This window comes from Choristoneura fumiferana, chromosome 21, assembly GCF_025370935.1.
Source record: "Choristoneura fumiferana chromosome 21, NRCan_CFum_1, whole genome shotgun sequence".
NCBI classification, from domain to species: domain Eukaryota; kingdom Metazoa; phylum Arthropoda; class Insecta; order Lepidoptera; family Tortricidae; genus Choristoneura; species Choristoneura fumiferana.
In genome coordinates this window covers 1,915,826-1,937,496 of record NC_133492.1, presented here as the reverse complement: position 1 = coordinate 1,937,496, position 21,671 = coordinate 1,915,826, and the positions used below count along the sequence as shown (strand labels likewise).

Genomic DNA, 21,671 nt, shown 5'->3' with positions numbered 1-21,671 from the left:
GCCTGGAAAATTTTGATATTTAGGCAAGCAGGCGAGAAAAAATCTAGAAGTTGACACCTCTGTCATGCTGAGAACGCTGGTCTCTTTTTCTGGTTTTTCTGTGCATCTATATTTCAGTTTGTATTTTCCTACCGACTATGGCCTTGTTGTAACAGGATCATAGCGGGTAATATTTGGAATTGGAACTAATATTGACACAAAAGTACATTGTGCATTAAGGGCTGTAAAAAGAGGATTATTAACGAGAGTCTATTAGAAGCCTGAGCTTAACTGACTTCAGAAAAAAGGAGGAGGTTATCAATTCGGTTGTATTTTTTATGTTGGTTCTGAATTTTGGGCAAAAAACCGTCAACTTTGCCTTAGGGCCATTTTCTTATAAAATCGATTGTCACGAATGAGTATTTTTTGTTCAATAAAGGGTTTATAACTCTCTATTGTACATAAAACATATAAAAATAACAGTTATCAGAGCAAAGTACAATGTTTATTTTGTGTTTATTAAAATTTAAGTTTGTAAACGTAAGTGCTTTATAAAATTATAAACGTGGGTAATTTTACCCAAAATAATGTCCACTTATGATTGAAAAAATTGCCCGCCAGGCAATGTTATGTCCTTTGAATGTTTTATCCGACTGTACGAAGCAAATGAGGTTTTTGGTTTTCAAATAAAAAATCGATACCTATCTGCAAATGGATCCATATTTTAGTGTATACCTACCTTGAGTATAGGTATTATAAGTTATCTTCAGTTTTGTCTACATTTTGAGAAATATATCTTGCTTAATTTTTAATATTTTGATATAGGTATTTCTCTAGCAAGAAATTACTAATACACTTTTAGAAATGTAGGTGTATTTCATAGGCCATAGTTAAATTGAAGTGTACCTAAGAAAATAAAAGTTAGGTCAACTTTAGTATTGTGTCACCCGAAAGACGTCCACTGCTGGACATAATAGGCCTCTCCCAAGGCTCTCCACTCAGACCGGAGTACAATAAAGAGTCATTGTATTGTATTGGAATGCAGCTTTGAAAATACTCATAATAACCGAATTTTCACATTTTTCGTAATTTTGGCGATTTTCAAGTTAATAAAAACGAATTACCTAAGTACCTAAGTACATAAAATTGAATCAGTTTGAACGTGGGAAATTGTAACGTCATAGCCTTGTCATAGCAGTCAGTATATGACGTATTCAATACAAACTCCATAACAAACGATCGTTTTGACATTTATGAAAAACTTTAGCGGTACCGTATTTCGCCGCGCTGCGCGCGAAAACGCGTCGCTGTCAGATAACGCCTACGAACAAATCGCGGTTGCACGCGATCTATCTCAGAGGGGTCGCGGGGGTGAGGTACAAAACCGCTCGCGCCGTTTGGCGTGGGTGGACTCTTAATTTGAATATAAGAAACACATAAATTGAGAATACGAAAGTATAGGCTACATGTGGCTACATTTCAGCTATGAGGCTTTCGTAGTGTTTTGCAATTGTGTCGCTAGATGGCTGGGCTTGCCCCGCGCTTGCACACATTCGTCGAAACTACTTGAGAGAAACATGCCATTCTCTTCATCATGCGTATCTCTAGTCGTCTAGGCTTAGTTGGTGAGCTTGTTGGTTGTTGTCAGTGTACCGTATCCTTAGTGTCTCACTAGATGGCAATACGTTCTCACTGGTGCCATCTATTGGAAAATCGAAGGAAAGAAAAATAGCCAGTTGAATAGCCAGTATTAGGGTGATACCATTTGCTTGTACTAGATGGTGTCTCTGTTATATTATCTACTTTGTGACTGAATGAAAGAAGCTGTGGGCGCAAGTAAAACAGTCCCCTTTCTTTAGGATGAGCTAGTGAAGCTCCAGCTGCTGTCGCTGGCAGTGAAGCTGTCCATAACGCAGCCGGACACGGCGCCGGTCTGCCGGTACGTCATGACGTTGGCACACTACGACGCCAGCTACGACGTCCGGGACCGCGCTAGGATGCTACGGAAGTTTATCATGCAGGTACTTCAGTTTATTTTAGTGTTCCACTGGGCCAGGGATGGGGAAATAGTTTTAGAGATGGGCCATATAAAATAATTTCAAAATTTCCGCGGGCCAGCGAGCATTTATTTAATAAATTTCATTCTAATCAAGTAACAACAAAAATAAGTCGTGTAGGTATCTATAATAAATTTATTGTTTTGATGTGCTGGATCGGTGTGAACGATTAAATTTTGACTGTTGAGAAAGCGTTGAAATTAGGCTCCAAGTTACTTGAAGTAACTCGTAAAATACACTCGAGATGATGGTCAAACACCCTGTAAAATACATGCTCACAGATATATGAAATACTAGCTTACGCCCGCGACTTCGTCTGCGCGGACCTAGTTTATCGCGCGGTTGCGCCCTCTCCTGGAATAATAAGTATCCTATGTTGATTCTTGGGGCTTAAACTATCTCTATACCAAATTTCATCAAAATCGGTTCAGCGGTTTCGACGTGAAAGCGTAACAGACAGACAGACAGAGTTACTTTCGCATTTATAATATTAGTATGGAAGTTGGATTTGAATAGGTATTGTTTATCGCGGGTCGATTTAACTTAGATGACGGGTTTTGATCGCGGGCCGGATTAAATCTTGGCACGGCCCGCGGGCCGCTATTTCCCCATCCCTGCACTGGGCTATGACCTCATTTTTAGGAATTTTTTTTTGACTTGTGCCTCATCAAGTGGGGTTTCGTTGTTCAGAAATCGTTGAGAAGATAAACACTATTTTTACGGGCTTTTAGCTAGTTTCAGCCGTGTCCCGTGTCGAATGAATGAAAACAGATTGACTAAGCAGATCTATAAGACGAGCGTGAATGGGAACGTTGGGAGAGGAAGGCCTAGACGAACGTACCACGATCAAACCGGGGACGTTCTGAAGAAAGGTCGGGTCAGGAGTACTCTAAACCGGCGTGCATGCATGAAAAGATTGATGAATGTAGAGGAAGCGAGAGTTGTATGCCAGAATCGTAACAAGTGGAAGGATGTAGTCTCTGCCTACACCGTTGGGAAAGAGACGTGATTTTATGTATGTACCTGTCCCATTTGTCTGTCTGTCTGTAAACAAATCTTGCAAGTTAAATCAACTTCCAGGAGTCAGATTGACTTAAAATTTGGAATACTTAAGCGGCAATTACACTGCGTCGTTCACCTAATGCGGTCGCCGAATTTGTTTTAAACTACTTCGGCGAACGACTGTCGCCTTTACATTAGTCTGTCCGTCTACTGCGGCGGCCATATTAAGGCGGTGGCAGCTGTCACTCGCCGAATGCGGCCGACTACCGTCTTCTTTATTATGCCGGCTGTACACACTCGCCGAGACGCCCCGAGACTGACCGAGAACGAGTGTGTACATGATGCTCTCGCCTTGTCTCGCCCGCTCGGTTCTCGCCTCGGTTCGCCTCGGCCGCGTGTCGGTTTTTTGCGGCCGAGTCAAAGGGTCTCGTCCGCTCTCGCGAGGTAAACGAGACCAAGCATGTACACACTCGTTCATTTAGTTGCCCGCTTACTGTATTTGTGTAAAGACGTGTTCGCTATCGGTAAAAAATGTGGTCCAACGATCGTGAAATAGAATTTTTAGAATGCTATCAAAATGAACCTGTGATTTGGGACCCAAAGCATTTAAAACATAAAAATAAACAGCAGTAATAAGCAGCAGTTTCCAGGTCCATCGTGGCCGATATCCTCTGTTCACGAGTGTGTACATGGTGTGCATTCGTCGAGAGCTTCTCGCCCAAGACTCTCGGCGAGAGGCGAGAGGCGAGTGTGTACAGCCGGCACACTTTTGCGGTCGCCGCATGCAGCATGCGGCGAACGATTCAGTGTACAATACAATACAATACAATACAAATACTCTTTATTGTACACCAGAAATAGTAAGCGATACAGAAAACAGATACACAGAGAACAAATTACAAGGTAAGCAATAGGCGGCCTTATCGCTTAAAAGCGATCTCTTCCAGGCGACCTTTTCAGTGTAATTGCCGCTTTATGTAAATCGGGTGACAATACAATGATCTAGTAGTGACATCCTGGTAGTCCGGCCAGGGTCGTCTCCGCAGGACGGAACTCTTCAACGACTAATGGCATCGACTTGAAATTTGGTATGCAAATGTAGTTTGGGCGACAATGCAAGTACAGTCAACAAAAAGTACAGTCGGCAAGAAAAGCTTGTATTCAACATTAATGGCGAGTACTTCACTCATCTTCGATTCGCCGATGACATTGTAGTCATGGCTGAGACCATGGAAGACCTCAGTGCTATGCTCGCTGACCTCAGTAGAGTTTCCGACCGAGTTGGCCTGAAAATGAACATGGACAAGACGAAAGTCATGTCTAATGTCCATGTTGTACCAACTCCCGTAATAGTCGGAGACTCTGCGCTCGAAGTTGTTGACGACTATGTATACCTGGGACAAACGGTCCAGTTAGGTAGGTCCAACTTTGAGAAAGAGATCACTCGTCGAATCCGACTCGGCTGGGCAGCGTTCGGGAAGCTTCGCAGTGTCTTTTCGTCCAAATTACCGCAGTGTTTGAAGTCAAAAGTCTTTGACCAGTGTGTGTTGTATTTAAAATGTTTTTTTTTTATGGTTAGATTAGCTTATTTTAAATATCTCTATTGTAGCCACTCCCAACACCGTCTTTCTCTTTTCAAAACCTGTAAAGTGTTATTAGTGTGTGTTTATCTTTCTTTCCATTTGATTGATTGCAGGATAACGAGCTGTCTAAATACAAGGCGCAGATATTCCACGTGCATAAACCAAAACCACCCAGCCAGAGCAACTTTAAAGGTAGTTTCATAACGTACACGCAAACTTTCACATTCCAAATTATACATAAAAATGCATATAAATGCGAAAGTTTGTAAGTAAAAGTAAAAAAGTAAAGTAAAATAATCTTTATTGCCAAAAAAAAAACCTAGCTCAGTACAACTCACAAAAAATAAAAAATAAAACATACAATAAAATATAGAATAAAAACGAATTATTAAAAACTAAAAACACTAAGAATTTTAAGCAATGGGTCCCAATCTCAGCGTATGCTAGTACAAAGTCTAGTCGTAGTAGTGTAAAGTCTGTTTGTTTGTTATTTCGCATGTAAACCGCTTAACTGATTTAGATGAAATTCAGTATACACATAGTTTGATTCCTGTGGAAGGACATAGCATAGTTTTTATCCCGGAAAATTGCAAAGCTCCCGCGGGATAGCGATAAACGAATTCTACGCAGATGGAGTCGCGGTTACTAGGCTAGTTTATAATATCACTGAGATAAAGCGACTCTATTTAATCTAATACCTTTAAACGAGCAATTCTTATATATATGTATATAATATATATCGGAGATCTCGGAAACGGTTCCAACGATTTCGATGAAATTTGGTATGTAGGATGGATGAAAAATCGATCTAGCTTGGTCTTCATCATCCCAGCCTATATACGTCCCACTGCTGGGCACAGGCCTCCTCTCAGAACAAGAGGGCTTGGGCCATAGTTCCCACGCGGGCCCAGTGCGGATCGGGAACTTCACACACACCATTGAATTGCTTCGCAGGTTTGTGCAGGTTTCCTCACGATGTTTTCCTTCACCGCAAAGCTCGTGGTAAATTTCAAATGTAACTCCGCACATGAATTTGGAAAAACTCAGAGGTGCGAGCCGGGGTTTGAACCCACGACCCTCTGCTTGAGAGGCGATAGGTCAAACCACTAGGCCACCACGGCTTCTTGCTCTGCTTGCTCTTATCTCTCTCTTGCTCTTAGCTTGGTCTTATCTCTGGGAAAACGCTTGGTACCGAGTTTTAGCCCGAGCGGAGCTCGGTCACCCAGATATTTGAAAGAAAGAAAGAAAGCTTTATTTTGGCTCCATAAGTACCACCTAAAACTAGCACTAAGACTATGTATGTATGTATGTATTTCACTCTAAGTGTAATGAAACATGTCGATTGTATCCGTCACTTGGTTTTACGACATTAGTATTGTATTGTAAACTCTGTATTGTACATAAAACCACACGAAGTTAACAGATTTTTGCAGGTGGCAGGGGGTGGTGGTTGGTGCAAGGTCCGCCCGGATTGCTACCACCATCTTGCTCGCTAATCCTGCCGTGAAGCAGCAGTGCTTGCACTGGTGTGTTTCGGCGTGGAGAGTAAGACAGCCGGTGAAATTACTGGCACTTTAGGTGTCCCATCTTAGGCCTCTAGGTTTGCAACGCGTCTGCAATACCCCTGGTGTTGCAGATGTTTATGGGCGGTGGTGATCTCTTACCATCAGGAGACCCATTTGCTCGTTTGCCATTCCAGAGGTATTTTTATAGTTCTGGTCAGACTTTAACTCAGGAAAAGTTTATATGACAACAAGCTGCAATAAATCTGTTAAGTTACCTACCTAGTTTATATTATAGGATAAGTTTGATAGGATAAAATTGCCATTTAACGTAGCAGTTTGGCGAGAATATATAATGTGTAGTACCTAAGTTGTAACTTGAATATATAAATAAATAAAAAATAAATAAATTGATTGTCCCTTGAACTTTCGTCCGCAGACCGCGAGCAGTTCATCTTCGGGTCTCTGTCGCAGTACATCGGTGCGGCGGCGGCGGGCTACCGGCCGCTGCCCGCGCCGCCCGCCGCCGCGCTCGCGCAGCGTTTACGCGCGCCCGACGCAGAGCCCAGCGAGCCGCCGCCCGCGCCCGTCAGTACACTACCTAACCAACAAGAAGTTGGAAAACCCCCGACTTTGTCACTTCAAAGTTCAATATCTCAAAAACGGCTAAACCGATTTTGATAAAACATGTCTAAGAACCATCGCTAAAAAACCTGCTTTCAATTATAAAAACCGCATTCAAATCGGTCCACCCGTTTAAGAGCTACGGTGCAACAGACAGACACACACACAGACACACATAGCGCTCAAACTTATAACAACCCTCTTTTTGCGTCGGGGGTTAAAAACAAGCCTCATAATCCTCATCTTCTCAGCCGTAGGACGTCTACTGTTGGACATCGGTCTCCCCCATAGACCTCCCCACCGTGAACCCGCGGCCTTAACCAGGTCATCCGTCCATCTCATTGGTGCAATTGCCGATCCGCGGTCTCCACTCGAGAACTTTTCGGCCCCAGCGGCCATCTGTTCTTCGTGCTATATGGCCTGCCCATTGATACTTACGAGCTACGAGCTTATTCGCTTGCAAGCCTACTGTTTAGAAAAACCGCATCAAAATCGGTTCAGCCAAACGCGAGATAATCGCGGACAAACATACATACAAACATACAGGTCAAACTGAGAACCTCCTTTAAGTCTGTTAAAAATGGGCATTTTCGTGAAAATTTAACGTGTTAAATGACGCATTAGGTTTTTGGCAAATTGGGAAAAATTGCTTGCCTCTGGCGGCGCCTCGTTTCATAATACCACATGCACTCGTATTTTAAGGGCCCCTATTACGTAACAGTTGCATAAACTACTATTTTGCTTTAACAGAAAGACAAAACGTTCTATTCGGAGCCCGAGAGCAGCGGCTCCGGGTCCTCTTCATCATCAGAAGACTCCAGCGAGGAGCAGTCTTCGGAAGAGTAAGACTAACATTACACATTATACTCAAGGTGCTATAATTCATCAATGAGGGCTATCGCGTATGAATTCGCCGCTAGAGGCGCTAGTGTAGCGTGAGGTCTCCGAAATAGGTTTTGGGTGAGCTACGCGGGTTTATTTGTAATTAGAATAGTTTTGTGAATATTTTGCAATATCTGAAATTAATTATGGCAAATATGCGTTCCGGGGCAATGAATGTCTGTATTTTGAGACAGTTTTGTCTTTCGGAAACCTTTGTCCTCCCTTTTTTCCGAACAAAACGGGAACTATGCAACACTGTGGCATGCTCGATATTTTTATGGTGCGGTTTTAAGGTGTATTAAATATGATTTTAATCTAAACTTTGTGTTCACGCCCGTACCTACTAACAGACTTTGAAAGCCATACTTAAAAACCTCACGCAACAGTGCGCCATCTAGTGAGACAAAAAACGATAGCCCTCATTATGCTGGTGCTCAACATAGGTACGCATACGGGTCAAATTTATGAAACAAGCAAATGGTGCGGCAGAACTGGATTAAACTATGATGTGTGTGTTTCTAATATATGCAGGTGGTAGGACCTTGTGCAAGGTCCGCCCGGATTGCTACCACCATCTTGCTCGCTAATCCTGCCGTGAAGCAGCAGTGCTTGCACTGTTGCGTTTCGGCGTGGAGAGTAAGACAGCCGGTGAAATTACTGGCACTTGAGGTATCCCATCTTAGGCCTCTAGGTTGGCAACGCATCTGCAATCCCCCTGGTGTTGCAGATGTCTATGGGCGGTGGTGATCTCTTACCATCAGGAGACCCACGTGCTCGTTTGCCATCCAGTCGAATAAAATACTAAAAATAATAATTGACTTCTGTATCCAAAAAAAGGTACTGGTATTTTTTTAGGCAATTGCAATTTGTACTTTATTGATAATCAGCCATATTCATAAAAAATCCTTAATTGAGGTTTGATCGGTCTGTTACTTAGCAGACTGATTAAGCTTGTTAGACGGTTGTCAAGAAGTATGATTCATAAACGCTTGCCCTTGGTCGACTGATTAGCGCTAACAGACGTTTATGAATCATTTTTTAGGGTTCCGGAGCCAAAATGGCAAAAATGGAACCCTTATAGTTTCGCCATGTCTGTCTGTCTGTTCGTCCGTCCGCGGCTTTGCTCAGGGACTATCAATGCTAAAAAGCTGTAACTTTGCACGGATATATATGTAAACTAAACCGACAAAATGGTACAACAAAAAATTCAAAAAACATTTTTTAGGGTATCTCCCATAGACGTAAAGTGGGGGTGATTTCTCATCCAACTCTATGGTGTGGGGTAGGTATCGTTGATGGTTTTTTTTAAAACTATTATTCGATTCATTGATTTTTTTGCGAAATATTCAACTTTATTGCAAATTTTGATTTAAATCGAGCGTCTCCTCCCCCCCCCCTCTAAAATCTAAACCGGTGGGTGGAAAAAATTCAGGATGGTAGTAAGTTTGTCAAACTTTCAAGGAAAGCTATAACGGCTAAGTTTTCTTGAGAATTATTAGTAGTTTTACTCTTAAATAGCAGCCTAAGGTATGAAATATACCTAAACTTGGAAGATTCCGTATAAAATCCGAAATACTTAAAAAAATATTACTTAATTTTTTCGAAATAGCTACGGAACCCTATTTTGTGCGTGCCCTTGGCCGGTTTTTTTAGCATCGGCCCTTCAAGGAGCCTTCAAGTAGGCTCTCACTTTGTATGAATAAGGCTGAATGTGTTTTTTGTTATTTACTCGAGAACCGTACTACTGATCCCTAATAGTTGACTGTTCCGTACAAAATGTACCTATTTACTCCTTATTACTTTACGTAATTGGTCGCTGGAAATGCCATTTCACTTTTTTTTTTATCAGGGAGAACAACAAAGACGCGGAAAAAAAAGTAGAGAAAGCCAAGGAAGCAAACAACTACAACAGGTTGGTAGAATTTGTATCTATATTTTATTCATGTACGTACAGTCGCCAGCATTAATATGTGCCACAGCGGAGCGTGCAAAAATATCTGACACGATCTGACGCCCTAGAAATAGAGTCGTATCAGATATTTATGCACGCTTGTTGTGTCATATATTGGTGCTGATGACTGTACGAGTAATTGCTAATTTTTTGTTGACTGTCACTAGATATGAGGATTATGTTCTTGTCGTTTACCCATGTATACTATTATTTAAAAAAAATCTTTTCAAATATGACTCCTTTCTTACATCGAAACTCAACTAAGTATAATAAAAAGTTCAATAAATTATATGCAAGCATTTTTAATTTGTTCAAATATAGGTTCAAGTTTGTCATTGTTTGACAAGGGTTTGTGTTTTTTTTTAATTGAAGATTTAAATTTTTTCTGTGTGTCCAGCAACTCTGCGACATCCGACAGTGAATCAGACAGTGACTCCTCAAGCTCTTCAGATGAGAGCGGTTCTGACAGCTCCGGCCACAGCAGCGGCGACAGTGCAAATGAAACCACGGAAAAGGTGCCCCACATGTTATAAACATTACGCAATACGAGAAATCACACGTTTATGACGTGACACTAACGCCACTTTGATGTGATGACTTTGACATGTTTACTTCGCAACGCCATTATATACTTAGTAATTTATTCAAGTTTATATTGAAAATACTCGATAATCCGAATTTTCCGCCTACAAGTTGTCGACTCGGATTGACTAATTTTTTACGCTCTTCAATTTGATGTGCATTTCGTTCGAGTCTACCGTACCCCTTGACGAAATTATTAATATAAATTAAAGGCGTTGCAGGCCTTTATACAGGCCGAAATCCGTACTTCGTCATCATCAGCCTATAGCAGTACACTGCTGGACATAGGCCTCCCCCAATGAGCGCTCCGCCCTGTCCTCGGCTAGACGCATCCAGCTTCTACCAGCCTTTCGCAGATCGTCACTCCACCTGCCGGGGGGCGTCCTACACTACGTTTGCCAAGACGCGTCTACTCAAGAACTCGTTTACTCCAGCGGTTGTCGGTTCTTCGACAGATATGACCAGCCCACTCCCACTTCAACTTGCTAATTCTCTGAGCTATGTCGATGACCTTAGTTCTGTGTCGGATAGCCTCGTTGCGGATTCTATCTTTCAGAGAAACTTCGAGCATAGCTCGTTCCATAGCTCGCTGAGCGACCTTGAATGACCTGATGGATTAGCCGTACTGCCGAGTGTAAATCCGTACTTGGTGATATTTTATAATAATAATAATTTCTAAGATTGAGTGCATATTTGAGAAAAGCTTTACACATACACAAGCCTCAGCGTAAGAACTTCCCAGTCTCGTATACCTATACATACTCTTCCTGCAAGCCTTTCATTCCTGGCCTCGGCAGTAATATATTACACTTCCTTTTTTCTCGCAGCCCCCTGAAAAACCCGAGCCGAAGTCCAACGAGAAATCCAACTTGGAGCTGCTGCTGGAGTTGGACGAAGTCGCCAGCTCGCTGCCCACCATGACGCCCACGTGTGGGGGGATGCTGTCGCCGCCCACTGCTGGGCCGCCGGGCTTGGACGGTGAGGCTACACTTTGGGGGCTAATGTTGGAATAGAACGGATTGTTTTGAATAAATATTGCCCATGAGCAAGTTGAACTCGAATCTTTATTCGATTTTTGTTTACACTGTACGAGTCTCACTTACTCGTAATATTATAATTGTTCGTTACTTCATCACGTCTAAACCGCTGAACTGATTTAGATGAAATTCGGCATCTCTACAGATAGTTTGAGTCCCGGAGAAGGACATATGATAGTTTTTATCCCGGAAAACTGCAGTTTCCGCGGGATAACGATAATCGAATTCTACGCGTGTGAAGCCGAAGGTAAACTCTAGTATTGTAATATAATACATGATGTTTTTTTTTTCCAGACGGCATCACTCCGGTGGCGTCTCCCCTGGCGCCGTCGGCGGCGTGTGAGCTGATCCCGCGCGTGTCGCTGCGCGGCGTGTCCGCCAGGCGGCGCTGGTCGCGCGCGCCGCACCTGTACTCCCCGCGCATGTGCGCGTTAGAGATACAGTTCACCAACCACGGCGCTGAGGATGTGCAGAACATACGGCTCAACAAGAAGGTCGGTGTTTCTTCATCAACCTTTTCGCCGCCACGTCAAATATTTTTTTATATATTTGAGTTGATTGAGTGAAAGGTAAATTGCGGTTTACGTTTTATGGCGTATTAAAAAAAAACTACTTACTAGATCTCGTTCAAACCAATTTCCGCTGGAAGTTTGCATGGTAATGTACCTCATAATATTTTTTTTAGTTTTATCGTTCTCTTATTTTAGAAGTTACAGGGGGACACACATTTTACCACTTTGGAAGTGTCTCTCGCACAAAGTATTCAGTTTAGAAATAAATGATATTAGAAACCTCAATATCATTTTTGAAGACCTAACCCCACACGTATGGGTTTCATGAAAAAAAAAATTGTTGAGTTTCAGTTCTAAGTATGAGGAACCCCCAAAATTTATTGTTTTTTTTTATTATTTTTGTGTAAAAATCTTAATGCGGTTCACAGAAAATACATCTGCTTACCAAGTTTAAACAGTATAGTTCTTATAGTTTCGGAAAAAAGTGGCTGTGATATACGGACGGAGAGACAAACAGACAGACATGACGAATCCATAAGGGTTCCATTTTTTGCCATTTGCCTATGGAACCCTAAAAAACCCTGACGCTATTCCAACACAAAAAATAAGTAATATTATTGTGTTTAAATATATACAAACAAAAAAAGTGTGGTAAAGGTGATAAAAAGTCAGATAATCTTTGTTGTTGGCTCCAATAGAAAGTTTTAATGTAGTTACAAAATTACAACTTCTTTTCCTCACAAGATTTCGTGTCGTTTTTTTGACGTCAAGAAATTTCGGATTTTTTATGCAGTTTAATGTTTTATAATCTCGTCTTTAAGGAGAGTTTAGACTGGCAAGAAAAATCGTGCAAGTTGCATTATATTGCGGGGCCGTAAAGCCAACGAGTTTGTACCTACTTACACTATTTTTATTGCAAGTCTAAACTCGGCTTTAGTGTTAATAATTTCTTGACAAACTGATTTCTTGACAATTTTATTGAGAAACTTTTTTGAGAAATACTCTGATGTCTCCTGTGTAACGCGACTGAATAACATACACTAAAAAGGTGATTGACCCTAAATGACCTCAATTATTATACTAGTAGTACTCCTTCCATCCCTATATACTCGTAACATGCACTTTTACACTTTTATACTTAGTACATATACAATAATACATTATTATATAATCGTAATAAAGGCACTGAATTAACTTTATACATGAGAGATATATCTAACGAGTCGTAGCTTGAAGTCTTCCGAGAGCATAGAAAATTTTCTCTCCATAGAGTTGCCATGCAAAATGTGACTTAGATTCGTGGCGTTTCGCCACGCAGTATCTAAGACACCAATGACGTTGTTTTGTTTACATTTACGTCCACTTGCAGGCTTTTTAATCTAGGTTTAAGTGGTCTTAAGTCGTGTCCGCGCCATACAAAAACAGTACAGTTTAAGCCTTAAATCGAGATTTAAAAAAGCTTACAAGACGTCCTTAGTTAAATACCTATCCAAACGAAGTATAGGCTTAAGTTGACATTAATGAACACTACTCTTTAATCGAGCATGACGTTTCCTTAACGCCAAATATTAAGTACAGATTTTTTGGCGTTTATAGGTGGTTGCTGTAGCCTAAATTGAATAAGATATTTGGATTTTGACTTTGATGATGAAGGCCCCAAAACATATATATGTCTGTTACAGACTTTAACCGGGTCCCGTGCGATCCACGAGTTCGCGCCGGTGACCGTGCTGGCTCCCGGCGCCACGGCCAGCACCACTCTCGGCGTGGACTTCTGCGACTCGATACAGCCGATCGAGTTCTCTGTGCTTTCCTCAGTTGGTATGAAAGCTTATGTCTGCTGCATATACTCTAAAAGACTGTTTAGGCACAGCGTAAAACCCATCGGCCGCGTACGTAACTGGAGTTTCGTAACCACTTGCGGAAGAAAACTTTTTCGGTCTTGTTCGAAACCGGTTACGAACGAACCCTTTTTTGTTTTTGCACGAAACTAGGATGAGTGATGGACTTCTGGTTTTTCACTGAAGCTTATTTTCACAGTAACATTTTTTTTCCAATCAGAATCGACACGCGGTGCTCCTACATTTGTGTAGTTTTGGCCCTTCGGGCCGATGTAAACTTAACATAACCTAAACCTACCTATGTTTCTGTGTCGATTAAAATTGGGAAAAAACACGATTGTTAAAATAAGATTGTACAATTACATATTGAAATTTGTGAATGAGTTTCAAAAGAAAATTCTATATTCTGAATGGAAAACCAGTTTAGAAAACAGAATTATTTTTATTCATTCGATACCAGGTTTCCAAAAAAGAAAAATAATTCTGTTTTCTGAACTGATTTGGAACCTTTGGTTTCCAAAGTGGCCGAAGGGTTAAAAACTGACGTTAACGTAATTGGATCAATCAAATTTTTTGTGTAGCTTGTTGCTTATTAACAGTATGATTTTATGAAGTAGGAATCCACTTATTTTCGATTCCTGTAGTAATTTACAGGTGTTAAAAAAATGAAATCTTGTCAATTATTGATATTCGATAGCTGCTTTTGATTCTGCGAGAGTATGATCCAATAAATGGGGCCTTATTAAGGCATAAATGTGTGTGTCCCGAATAAATCTTTTAATTTTCATTTTTTTTTTTATATGATTATGTGGTCATAATAAATATGATTATGATTATGAACATTCTCAACTGCAGGCGAGGTGTCAGTGTCGATAACACCTCCGGTGGGCGAGCTGATGCGCGCCGTGGTGATGCCTGAGGCGCGCTGGGACGCCGAGCAGAAGAAACTGCGCGGCATGACTGAGGTACCTGCCATCCTACCGGCTGCGCCATGTACTTATGCGATTTGATGGTCATTCTGACGAGGCGGTCGTTTTTAGGGTTCCGTACCTTGCAAGTAAAAACGGAACCCTTATAGAATCACATTGTTGTCCGTCCGTCTGTCAAGACCCTTTTTCATCGAGCTGAAATTTATATCAAATACTCAGGTCTACTGTCCCTTGGAGCTGTGAAAAAATCAAACTTCTAAGCCAACGCAATAAAAAAAAAACAGCCGTTTATGCTGCAAATTTTCGACATTCGCAAGGGAATCAAAACCTACAGGGTGCTTCCCGTGAATTCAGAATCTTGAAATTTGGTATGAAGCAACGTCTTGTACTTGGAACAGATAAAGGAAAAATTGCGAAAAACATAAATTATTAGTTACATCATATAATAAAAAAATATATATTTTTTAATAATTTGTACGGAACCCTCGGTGCGCGAGTCCGACTCGCACTTAACCGTTTTTTTACAAAGAAATAGGATTGCGTTTGACTACAACCTGATGGTAAGCGAAAATGTGGACTAAGACGGAGCACGCTTGCCTATTCACCCTAGATTTAGGGGCTGTTTCACCACCCACTGATTAGTGTTAACTGACGGTTAAATGTAATGCCGTCTCTATTTGTTTTGTTCGAATAGACGAAGACGGCATCACATTTAACCGTCAGTTAACACTAATCAATGGATGGTGAAACAGCCCCTTAAAGACAGGCAGATTCTAGCTATCAGGGAATACAGAAGCTGGGAGAGCATTCACTCCTTAGCTGTCCGGATAATAAAGGACGAGCGAAAACGCTTTGTTTTAATTAACCAACTTCAAAAAAAGAGGAGGTTCTATGTTCCAACCGATTACTCAGTCAATTGTGGACCGATTGTCAAAATTCTTTTTTCATTCGAAAGAGTACTCTCCTGACGTCTCATTGTCACCAAGTCAAGATCTGATGATGGGATCATAGGGAAATCGAGGGCAAACCTCAAGTTTTATAGGCACACCTAAAATACCTATGACAATTTTAGCATTTACATTCAGAAAGTATCATTTGGCAAACTGGACCTGATGAAGAAGACCGTAGATGAACAATGGAACTCGTTAAAGCTAAGTAATGCTCGCTCGTCTATAAACGATCATGATAAGATAAGCGACTAAGAAGAAGCTTTAATGATTCTTTCAAACTGATCTGATGCAGAAGAAGAGAAAGGTAGGCAACAGAACTCTGTTAAAACAAAGTAACTAAGCCGTGTTTGGGCTTAATGGAATCGTTGTGAGATGTACTTTGGCTACGAATCACTAAAGCAGGGGGGTGTCACTAGGCCATTCCGCCGCCGAGCTACAAGTACATACCGGGCCTCCCCAACGTTGAGGCGATTCAGTGCGACTCAACGCGTGCGAGTGAACACGAGTTATGCGATAGACAGAGAGGCACGATTCTTATGCCTAAACGTCACTTTTGTACGGCAGTGAAACTTCTGTACTTGTACTATTACTTATTCTGTGACTAAAGTGAGAAATAAACAAAGTCGGTTTTACGTTTTTGATAAAAAAAAAATATTTATTTTAAATTGCAATGACAATGGTGAAGACCGCGCCTACTTCTGCTCGATCTTGATGATTATTCTTTTTAAAATACAAACTGAAATGTAGATGCACAGAAAAACCAGAAAAATAACACCAGCACTGGGAATCGAACCCAGGTCCTCGGCATTCCGTGCCGCGTGCTATACCGCTACATCACTGCTGGACAAATAACACGCGGCACGGAATGCCGAGGACCTGGGTTCGATTCCCAGCGCCAGCGCTGGTCTTATTTTTCTGGTTTTTTCTGTGCATCTACATTTTAGTTTGTATTTTCAATTTAGGTTTTACGGGTGACCGTAAAAGTAAAAATTTGGAATTGAAATAAAAAATACAAAAATATTCCAAAAAACCAATCTTGATTATTGTTTTGTTGTAGTGTGATAAGAAAGCGGTGCGGCTTGAGAACGAGCAAGCTATCTGCAAGCGGGTGTTCGAGACCGCCAACGTCGCCGCCGTTACATCCGAAGGCGATTTCCTCAGGTATCAAGGACATTCGATATTGGCCAGCTTTAGCAACTACCTCAGTTGTTGCCACAAGTCAACTTCAGAATTTAGAGACTATATACTCTATTTAAGTCGTGGTGGCCTAGTGGTTTGACCTGTCGCCTCTCAAGCAGAGGGTCGTGGGTTCAAACCCCGGCTTGCACCTCTGAGTTTTTCGAAATTCATGTGCGGAATTACATTTGAAATTTACCACGAGCTTTGCGGTGAAGGAAAACATCGTGAGGAAACCTGCACAAACCTACGAAGCAATTCAATGGTGCGTGTGAAGTTCCCAATCCGCACTGGGCCCGCGTGGGAACTATCGCCCAAGCCCTCTTGCTCTGAGAGGAGGCCTGTGCCCAGCAGTGGGACGTATATAGGCTGGGATGATGGGATGAATGATGATACTCTATTTGTTCTAAGATGATTCAAATGACACATGATTATGTAAGTTTGTGGGGCGGTAACTATTTTTTTATTGGTTCCAACAGAGATATAATGCTTGAAAAAATGATATCACATTAAAACTGCTGATTGTTCGAATATTTGAACTCAAATTTGCTAACAAATTGTTAAGTTACTGCATAGCGTAGGCACTGTGTTATAATAAACTTACTTTCTTTAATGAACGCCTTTACAATGTTATTTCAATAAGCCGCAATTAGGTGAGGGTTATCGGTAAAAATAAAAGCGGTAAAATAAACGAACTTAATATTAATTTGCAAGATTGTTCGTCAGAGTCGGAATGTGGCACTACGAGAGTTGAATAAATAATATTTTAAAATTCAAATAAGACTTTCAGTTCGATAGCGTAACGTTTAAACTAACAAATAATGTTATTGCCACTTTTAGCACTATGTAGGTACATGCAAAAGTATCGATAGTTCTTCTTCTTCTTCTCTTTTAAAATATGGCTTTTCTGTCCTAATTAATAGGACAATTTCGCCAGTGTCAAGTTAAACTCTCTTTGAGAGGCACGTTGTACGGTGATTGTAGTTTTTGCAACTTGATAGTAAAATTCCAGAAACCACGTGGAGACCACTTGCGCATTAAAAAATGTCAGACACGAGAGCAATATAGGATTTTGGGATCACTGTTCACTGTTAAGGTTAATCGCCGCATAAAACACTATCAAAATTATACTTCAACTAGCCAAAGAAACAGAAATAGCAAAATTAGATATTGTCTACATCCGCCATCTTCGAATGCTACAAATCGGATCTATCGATAGTTTGCGTAACAGTAGGAGCTTAGGGAACCTAGTTCCGTCAGTTTGGCATCTGTCATTTGAATCATGTTAGAACAGATTTATTTTCTTGCTGATGTCAAACTGTTGGCGTTCTGCAGATTCAACCGCAACCCTGTCATCGCAACTGACATTGGCCCAATCCTTAAGGCCGCCATTGAGGGAATATATAAAATAAAATAGAATATAAGAGAGCTGTAATGGTTTATAAATTTAATTGACAAAAGCAAAAACTACGTGTCGAAAATACAAACTGAGACATGGAGGCACAGAAAAACCAGAAAAAGAGACCAGCACGGCAGTCAGCGGCAGTCTCAGTTTGTATTTTCAGTATGGTTTCACGGGATACCCGTAAAAGTAACAAATTTGGAGTTCAATCATAAAAACTACGTGTCCTATATTTTAGAAAACAATGTTAGTTTTAACCCACGAAACCACCCAATTGTTTACAGGTTTGCGGGTAGAATGATGTCGTCCCAGGATCTCGTGCTGCTCTCAGTGAAGCTGGAAGCTGAGTCGGCGCGCGTCACGGCCAACTGTCCGAACATGGCCATCGCCTCGCTACTTGCCAATGAAGTCGCGCAATCGTTCTCTAAGACATAATGTGAATGTTGTTTATGGGTCAATAAACTTTAGTGTATGATATTCTGTCCCGTAACTCAAGAGACATCAGTGATACTGTTAGAAAAAAACGGCCAAGAGCGTGTCGGACACGCCCGAAATAGGGCTCCGTAGCCATTACGAAAAAAAATAAGTAATATTTTTCTAAGGATTTCGCATTTTGTACGGAATATTCCAAGTTTAGGTATATTTATACCTTAGGCTGCTATTTACTCTTAAACTACTAATAATTCTCAAGAAAACCTTACCGTAATAGTATTCCTTGTAAGTTTGATATACTTACTACCATCCTGAATTATTTCAAATTTTTCCACCCACCGGTTTAGATTTTAGAGGGGGGAAAGCTCGGTTTTAATGAAAATTGGCACTTTAAAGTTGAATATTTTGCAAACACATCACTGAATCGAAAAATCGTTTTAGCAACCTCGTAATGGTTTTAAAAGACCTATCAAACGATACCCCAAACTACAAGATTGGATGAAAAAAAAATCACCCCCACTTTACGTCTATGGGAGGTACAGTCAAGGGCAAAGATGTCGACACGGCCAAAGTTACAAAAGTATGTATACACGACTTTATGCACTTAACATTAAGGCCGTGTATACATATTTTTGCAACTTTGGCCGTGTCGATATCTTTGCCCTTGACTGTACAGTAAAAAAATTTTTTTTAGAATTTTTTATTGTACCATTTTGTCGTCATAGTTTACATATATATTCGTGCAAAATTACAGCTTTCTAGCATTGATAGTCCCTGAGCAAAGCCGCGGACGGACAGACAGACATGGCGAAATGGCATTTTGGCTACGGAACCCTAAAAATGTATGCAATACATATTATCAGTATGTTTAGGAGATGAGTCATGAACATATTGCACTTAACACTGTCACAACTCCTAATTTTTTGTGGATAAAATCATACTTGTATGTAATAAGTCGGGAGACGTTGCCGTGGCAACAAGGTACACTAAACAGTTGGTTGACCCTTATATTGTTGTTATTATTATTCGTTACATCTCAAATTGGGCGGACTCTCTAAAAATTTGGTTGAAATCGCAGTATGTCGCACACCCATACCTAAGGGTGCCCCCACTTGGTGGTAGCAGTAGCAGGTGGTAGGACCTTGTGCAAGCTCCGCCCGGATTGCTACCACCATCTTGCTCGCTAATCCTGCCGTGAAGCAGCAGTGCTTGCATTGTTGTGTTTCGGCGTGGAGAGTAAGACAGCCGGTGAAATTACTGGCACGTGAGGTATCCCATCTTAGGCCTCTAGGTTGGCAGCGCGTCTGCAATACCCCTGGTGTTGCAGATGTTTATGGGCGGTGGTGATCTCTTACCATCAGGAGACCCACTTGCTAGTTTGCCTTCCAGTCGTATAAAAAAAAAAACTTGCAGTCGCTAGACGCTCGTTTGCAGCGATAAATCTGGTCACGTGACCCCATTTTGAAGGCTTTTGAATTTCCCGCGACTCAAGAAAAGTAGCGTCAAGTCGCCGCGTCGAGCAGCAGCAGATGGCTTCTTGCAGGAATGGTCTTGGTCTTGGAAGCTGATTTCTTAATCTCATTTAGTAGCAGTCGTGGCAGAGGTACCATCAGCCAAATAAGTGGTCTATCAATTTTTAAACAAGTTCCTATCAAATGAATATGTCACTAAAGTCGAACTTTCAAGTTGACAGACACGTCTATTGTCATTATTGTTTTATTACATGCAAGCGATTATCAGCTTTACGGTGGTAGACCACATATTTGGCTGATGGTACAAATAATAAAAATTGGAGTGAATGAAAAAATAACTTTTTTTGCCGAAATTGAAGTTTTTTTCCAGCGATAAAGCTCAACATTTTCAGCTTTATCGCTAAATGTCACGTGACCAGATTTGACGTTGTCGTTGGAAACGAGCGTCGAGCGACTGCATGTGTCCCCACCTTAAAGCATCAACTGTAAATCGTCGGGTGACAACAACTAAGGGGCTGTTTCACCATCCATTGATTAGCGTTAACCGACGGTTAAATGTGATGCCGTCTCCGTCTATTCGAACAAAACAAATAGAGACGGCATCACACCTAACCGCCAGTTAACACTAATCAATGGATGGTGAAACAGCCCATAAATGCAAAAATATTTTATGGAAAATTAACCACGTTCAAAGAGTAATAAGGTTGATTAGTGAACGTAGTAGTGACTTTTGCTTGTCACCCGATGATGAGATGAATATGATGATAATACACCATTTTAATTAAGGCTTACATGTAGTTTCTGAAAGGCTTAGATAAAAACGATGTATTATTTAGAGTTAATGCCCTTTCGATCTAGATGTGCGATGTCACGCGGAGAATTCTCATTTCTTGACCATTCTGGAAAATAATCAGTCAATCAGGCACTTGTCCCACCGCCGACGATGAGCGAGAAGCGAGTAGAGCGAGTAACTAGAAACGAGTGGGCGAGCAGCGAGAAGCGAGTGTAGTTTTGTCGCTCGGCTGTAAGCGAGTGTTCGCGTGCGACGGGCGATTACTCGCTCCACTCGACTCGCTCGTGCGGGGCGGCCGCCAAGCTGACATCGCTGAGCGAGTATCTATAGCTCAGCGAGTTTTATAGCTCTTGTCGCTGCGACAAAAGATGTAAGAGCGAGTTCTCGCCGACAGTGTGAACAGCCAGCGATCAACTATTAATATATGTGTCTCTTTTACTCACACAGGATCTTATATCTTTTGTTCGTTTCTTGAGCGAGAAAATAGTCGATAGCCAATCGTTTTCTCACTGGCGGTGAGACAAGTGCCTCAGTTAGAAAGTTTAATCCAATACAGCCCTTCTTTGACGCTAGAAACTATATTTTATTGAATTTGAATGTCAATTGAATACACTTTGTCACTCGAAATAAATACACGTGTTAGATTAAGATATCATCTATATTATAAAACGAAATATATCACTATAATATTATTTTTATTTATTCTATCTTACCCAACGCCGCGTGCACACTAACCACAGGCGAATCGGCAAGAAGCAACTCAAGGCACGAAAAAACGGCATCTGCCGCGCCGCGTGCGGTTGGTGTGCATGCGGTTGATTAATTTTTATGAACTTTGTAAACCTATGTTACTAGTTGCCTTTTTTATATTAAAACAAACTTCAAAACTAATACTATTTATAGAAAGTACACTTGCATCATATCTACAACATTGGACAAGAAATTAAAGTAACAATATGTTTCTG

General features: G+C 41.1%; 1 protein-coding gene across 1 annotated transcript in view; it reads left to right on the top strand.

Annotated features, from left to right (window-relative positions):
* The window catches only part of LOC141439905 (AP-3 complex subunit beta-2-like), a 43,011-nt gene extending 21,613 nt beyond the window's left edge, over positions 1-21,398 (top strand). Inside the window, exons 13-24 of the mRNA XM_074104357.1 lie at positions 1,839-2,000; positions 4,735-4,813; positions 6,563-6,711; positions 7,498-7,589; positions 9,479-9,541; positions 9,978-10,095; positions 10,990-11,140; positions 11,494-11,693; positions 13,394-13,532; positions 14,408-14,517; positions 16,489-16,592; positions 18,294-21,398. Coding sequence (XP_073960458.1) covers positions 1,839-2,000; positions 4,735-4,813; positions 6,563-6,711; positions 7,498-7,589; positions 9,479-9,541; positions 9,978-10,095; positions 10,990-11,140; positions 11,494-11,693; positions 13,394-13,532; positions 14,408-14,517; positions 16,489-16,592; positions 18,294-18,444 — 1,518 coding nt within the window. The 3' untranslated portion in view covers positions 18,445-21,398. The remainder of the gene's footprint in view (positions 1-1,838; positions 2,001-4,734; positions 4,814-6,562; positions 6,712-7,497; positions 7,590-9,478; positions 9,542-9,977; positions 10,096-10,989; positions 11,141-11,493; positions 11,694-13,393; positions 13,533-14,407; positions 14,518-16,488; positions 16,593-18,293) is intronic.
* Positions 21,399-21,671: the final 273 nt, after the last annotated feature.